The 6,000-nt window shown below is 33.1% G+C and overlaps 1 protein-coding gene across 2 annotated transcripts in view; it reads left to right on the forward strand.

Annotated features, from left to right (window-relative positions):
* The window catches only part of ADAMTSL1 (ADAMTS-like 1), a 340,785-nt gene that overhangs the window by 85,211 nt on the left and 249,574 nt on the right, over nt 1–6,000 (forward strand). For both annotated transcript variants that reach the window (XM_004677681.2, XM_012721598.1), the window contains exon 4: nt 3,762–3,998. In XM_004677681.2, coding sequence (XP_004677738.1) covers nt 3,762–3,998 — 237 coding nt within the window. The remainder of the gene's footprint in view (nt 1–3,761; nt 3,999–6,000) is intronic.

A 6,000-nucleotide genomic window follows, 5' to 3' on the forward strand; every position in this document is an offset into this window, starting at 1 on the left:
TGTCACCACAACTAAGATTTTAAGAGAGTAGAAATCTAGTGTGTGTATGTGTGCGTGTGTGTGTGTGTGTGGTGTCACACCCTAAGGAAACCACCCATCACGTTTAGCACTGATGACTTGTTAAATCACAAATCATCCTACCAGAAGCTGATACCCTGAAGATGATGCCCAGGATTAGACTTTAAATATTTCTCAAAGCAGTTAGAGCATCAGTTTCTAAACATGACATTTAGGGAGATCATAAATGATAATGGTTTCATGGCCTAAAATACAATTAAAAACTGAAAAGTTTGTACACAATGAATCATTATACCAATAAAAATTATTCTGTTATTTTGATGACTGTGGGAGCAGAGACTATAATGACTTTGCTTGAGTTTCCTCTCTGAAGCTGTATGATTCACAGACGCATCAGTGGTTCAGTAGTGTCTTGAACTGTGGTTAAGATGTTTTGGGTTCAACAAAAGAAACTTTTGCCAAATCTTTCTTCCCTTAATTTTTAAAAATGTGTTTTTGTAGGGAAATTTGATTCATGTGTTTCTGATTCATTTACACTTAAATCATCTTATTGTTATTTTGTAGGAGTTATTTGATGTCCAAAAGCCTTTCTGAACCTGTTTTATAAGTCCTCTTAAATATTTTTCTTAAAACAGAAAGCCGCATTTGCCAAGTACAAATAAACTGAAGCACTAGATTCAAGTTCAGTTTCCAATGCTGAACTCTAGTTTTTAAGTAACTCTCCATTTAGTAAAATATGTTTTCCCATCCTTACAAAAGCTTGAGCAAAAAGTTCAAACTTTTACCTGGAACAAATGTAAAAGTACTCACTGGCATTATCACTATCAGTGATTTATTTAGTATGAAAGTTCATGAAATCTATAATACGTGTTCCTAAACTATTTGATGCAGGTGAATTGCAAAAAATAAAATGTCTTCATATTGATGGTCTGTTGTATCTACATATGTTTAATGTTTTTCTAATAGGAAAATCACCTAAAATTGTCAACATTTTAACTTTTTAGTTGTTTCTCCTTTGATCGCCTGTGAGTCTTAATAAATATGGGAAGAACTAACACATTTTGTTGAAAAGAAAGCATGCATAAAATTCCCTATGTAAGAGTTTTATATTTGCACTAAGATGTGGAACATAACCAGTAAAAAAAATATGTTATCTTAAAATTTATCTCTGACTTATACAATTTGTAAATACAATTACATATTTTATACATACAATTTATATATTACCCTTATTTCTTAATGAAAATATGGTTCAGTCTGAGTACTTTGTCGCTAATTCATTTTTACATATAGGAGACAGAAAGGTAATTATGAGAAGGGTTGGGCACTATTCTAACCAGTTTCCTCAATATTCCACTTTGAGTTCTCTGCAGTGTTTCTGCTGTAAATAGTCAAATGACTTCATAGGCGATTTATATTTAAGTGTTACTTGAACTGTTGAACTTACCTGTAGAAATTATCATTTGATGACTACCAGGGAAATTGGTCAATCAAATAAAGCTGGTTTATTAAAGTTACTAAGTCTGGGAGGCAGGAACTTGAAAGTCTTTGAAGCGTCTCAAATGATGGAATTTAGGGAAGAGAATTGTAAATTGGGGCTGTGATTAGTCACAGGATTATGTTAAGAGAGAAGCTAATGAGGGCTAGACAGTACTGATAGGCTTTGTTACAAGGGGAAACTGGGATATTTGTAGTCCATGAAGAATTACCTGATTCATTTTACTAAACTAATCAATGCTAAGCTTGTGCTCTCACTTAAAACAAAGTCTGAAAGAGCTGGTATTAAAGTACATGTTAAATAAGTATTTAATTATTTGTGACTCACTTGTCTAAAGAGAATTTGTGCACCCCAAATATTAGTTTGATGTACTATCAATAAAATTTATAAAGAATCGGGGGTTCCTGATTCTTTATAAAATAGGATAATGCTAATCTCAATTTTTTAACTTAAGGCAGTTTTCTTGCCCTCATAAAATTCACTATGTATAGTGTCAAATTGAGGTTTTGGTCTTATTTCTCATGACAAACAAATATCACAAATAAAGTTTAACACAAGAAGAAAAATGTATTGTTATAATTTTTAAATGGTAAGTTATAGTTTAAGAAATTAAAAAGTCATGACTTTATCCTTTTTTCAGACAATATTTAAAGTTACTTTAGATTTGTCAGATTTACCTCTGCATCTATACTGATATATGAATTGTTATTTTCCTTTATGACTATGTTTTATTAGCTCTGAAATGTGTATATTAGTAGCAATAAAATACCTCTGAGATTTTATATTATAAGCTATTTTAAGTTCATTAAAGAAGTATTTATGCCTCACTTCTAAGAAGAATTTGTGCACCCAAATATTAGTTTTATGTGCTATTTAATAGTACCAATAAAATTTGAAAAGAGTCAGGAATTCCATTTTGTAAAATAAAATAATGCTATCCTCATAGTATTTTTTTTTAAATGTAAATGCATTTTTAGAGAAAGAAACCTTGTGTAAGAGAACTCAAAGGTGAAGATGGAGTAACCAAGAACTGCTGAGGTACACATGCAAATCTATTATTTAAGATAAAAATCTTGTAGTTATGTCCACAGATGGATATTTAACAATCTTCCATTGTAAATCTTAATCTGATCACTTGTAGTCTACAAGTGTAGACTATTTTAAAAGTTAAATCATACATGCTTCCACTGAGGCTTGTCATTTATTAGATAATGGCTGTTTTATGTTTAAATGTACCTCCATTTATGTTTAAATAGAGAAGGATAAAATTGGATAGCGAGGGGTAAACTGATACAATATGTACACATGTTGCTTCTTAACAATGAACACCTAAAACTTTTATAATAATGCAATGCTGCTTCAATTAAAAAAGGTTTAAAAAATAGAAATGCCCTTTATAAAATATACATTTTAAATGTTCTTATTTTCCATTAGTCTCTGTTAAAAATCAAAAGCAGAGAATAACCTAATTTATCAGCTCTTTCTCTTTAACAACTTCATTAAATAATGACCACTATAGCGACTTTGTTCTGTCTTCCTTGTGCTGGTGTTTAGCCAACTTCAACACATAAAATTCTCTCAATGACCTTGAGAGCTAGGCCCAAGCATCGCCACTATTCTAAACACAAGGAAACTTTGGACACAGACAAGTCCCAGATTGCCACCACATTTCCATCAGAGGAGGACTCTATACCTTTCTACTGGCCAAACCATAAGCTGAAGAAATTCACCTGTAAATATTGCTTTTTCTTTTGTGTTCTAATGTTTAATTCTAAACTTTAGGAAGAACCAATTCATAGACAACCCCATAAGATTTTTTAATGGAATTATCAGAACTTTTGCTGTTGGTTGCTAAAATAAAGCATGTCATAGCTTTCACTGTCAGAGCTTAACCCTTTGATGTACCAAGTTCTACTTAAGTTCCAAGGAAATTAAAATACTACAATGCAGAGGAATCCCTGATCCAATAGGCCTCTTTGAAAAATGGTATTTCTAGGTAGTTCATTTTCCAGTTAATATTGTGTCTAATGTGAGCTGGTTAATTACCACTTCAATCAGAAAATACATGTCAAGGTGATTACTTTTGCATAGCTCTGCAGTTTGAAAAGTAATTGTGTGACTTCTCACATGAAATGTAATGACCAATTTTCTGTAATGACCAGAAAATTGACTTTGTTTTTTGAAGACTTTGATGGACCAGTGCTGCTCCTTAACCTGTATGTGTCCATTGTTTTTTCCTCTCCAGGACTGTCCACCGGAAGCAGGTGATTTCCGAGCTCAACAATGCTCAGCTCATAATGATGTCAAGCACCATGGTCAGTTTTACGAGTGGCTTCCTGTGTCCAACGACCCTGACAACCCATGCTCTCTCAAGTGTCAGGCCAAAGGAACATCCCTGATTGTCGAGCTTGCACCAAAGGTCTTAGATGGGACTCGCTGCTACACAGAATCTTTGGATATGTGTATCAGCGGATTATGCCAAGTAAGTGCTGATTTCTTCTGTTTTTCTGGAGGGCTTTAGCATGTCTGTATAATTAGCTTTTGCATAGTCTTGCTATTGGAATTATGCTTTTCTAGAGAATATAATTAATGATAAATTTGAAAACTGAGGTATAATTTTAGCTAAATCAACATTGTATTTTGTGTTAAGCTGTGGGATGGAACTTTTTTCTTCTCTCCTTTGATTATGGAAGAATAATTCTAGAATAACATGACAATCTGCCCTAGACTTTTGTCCTAGAGTCTGGAATTTTCTCTAGTTCCCCCAAAATGCATGTGTGTGTGTCCGTACCCATGCATGCATGTGTGTCTGTGTGCGTGTTTGGAGGCATTGAGTTTCCTTGAGCTAGAGCTTTAAAATCACTAAGGTGAGGTTGACTAAATTTTTCAAGGAAGCTGTAGGAGAACTTTGCTTCTTCGTTGTAATTATAGTTTTGTTAAAAATTCAGCCAAAGGGTAATAAAAGCATGGCAGTGTCACTCAGCTCAGGATTCAGCCAGGTTAATCTTTAAACAAAGTGAGCAAAGAGTTTGATTTCTGGTATCGATTCACTAATGTCTACTTTGGGTGAGGAGTTGGCCAGGTGTGGGACAATTCCCATGTTGGCCAGGTACTTGTCATCTTGATCTGAAAGGCTGCTTTTTCAACAGCGATGACCAGCTTAGTTTTGAGAGCAAGCAGTTACAGCTTCTTTTTTGTGTGCTCTACTTGGCTGTAGACATTTATATTTCAAAGTAAACATTTAAGAATCTCTACTTCTGTCAAATTGTTGGTTACATTTTTTTCTCTCTTCAAAATTTCTAATGTGTAAGAACATAAAACACATTGAGTAATTTGTTGTTTCAAATTTATATATTTACTAAAAACATCTATGCACAGACAAATGGATTAGCTATAGTCCAAAGTGTGTAAGAGAGGTGTATAAAAGATGTGAGATGTCCTGCAAAATTTTATGTATATGAGAGGAAAACAAACATACTAAAACTTTGAAGTCTAGCCTCACATGGAGAGACACTGTGTCATGTCCAGTTGTTTCTCAGATAGGAGAATGTGCATGTCAGTTTTCTTTACATGCAAGAGATATGTGAATATTAGATATAAATTTGAGTATTGAGTGTTACTGTTTTAAAGCTATGAAAGGCCTAAGAGTTTATCTCATCAACATCTAAAAAGGAAAAATGTGAACATCATTTGTGATATTTGGTACTTGCTGCTTTTTCTGAGATTCTCAGTGGTATTGCAATAGAATTATGAAATATGCAAATGCTTTGGGAATAAGAGAATTATAAAACAAATATACATAGAAAATGGGCTCTGTCTTAGGGAAATGAAATAACAGTGATTTCTTTTGCATGCACATTAAGTAAAATAAAACAGATTTCCATTTTGTAAATGAAAAAAAACTGAGAGGGGTATGATTTTCTGAATGCTATATGTATGCTTGGTCATGGCAGAAAAGGGTCCAGATTCCAGGTTATTAGATATCTAACCCAATATTGTCTATACTATATTATGCTTCCTAAATAAACAAAATAGTTCAGCAAATAAAGTTTCATTGGTTTCTGTGGCATTTTGTTCTCCTAGTCTACCAGCTGGGCTCATGTAGCTGGCAACTGAAAGGGAATCCTATTTCAACAGCAAAAGAGTAAATTTAATACTGAATAAATATGGAGTGACAGTACATGACTTGAGTTGCAAATATAAGTTGCCTCCTTTACTGAGATTCTTATGGGTGTAACTTTTTCAAATTTAGGACAAATGCAAGTTAGAGAACACTGAAAAAGAATTCCATCCGTTTATAGAAGTTATGATCAGTTATCATTAGTTTCTTCATTTATTTGTCCTGTTAGAAGCAATAGAATAATAAAGGAGAATAAAAAGCTCAGATAAGTGAATAAAGCACTAGCAGATAGTTTCATTGGGCTGGAAAGCAAGCTACTCCTCCAGTAAAAAAAAAAAAAAAAAAAAAGAAGCTAGATTACTAC

Source organism: Condylura cristata, unplaced genomic scaffold (assembly GCF_000260355.1).
Source record: "Condylura cristata isolate star-nosed mole 26May11 unplaced genomic scaffold, ConCri1.0 scaffold00006, whole genome shotgun sequence".
NCBI lineage: Eukaryota > Metazoa > Chordata > Mammalia > Eulipotyphla > Talpidae > Condylura > Condylura cristata.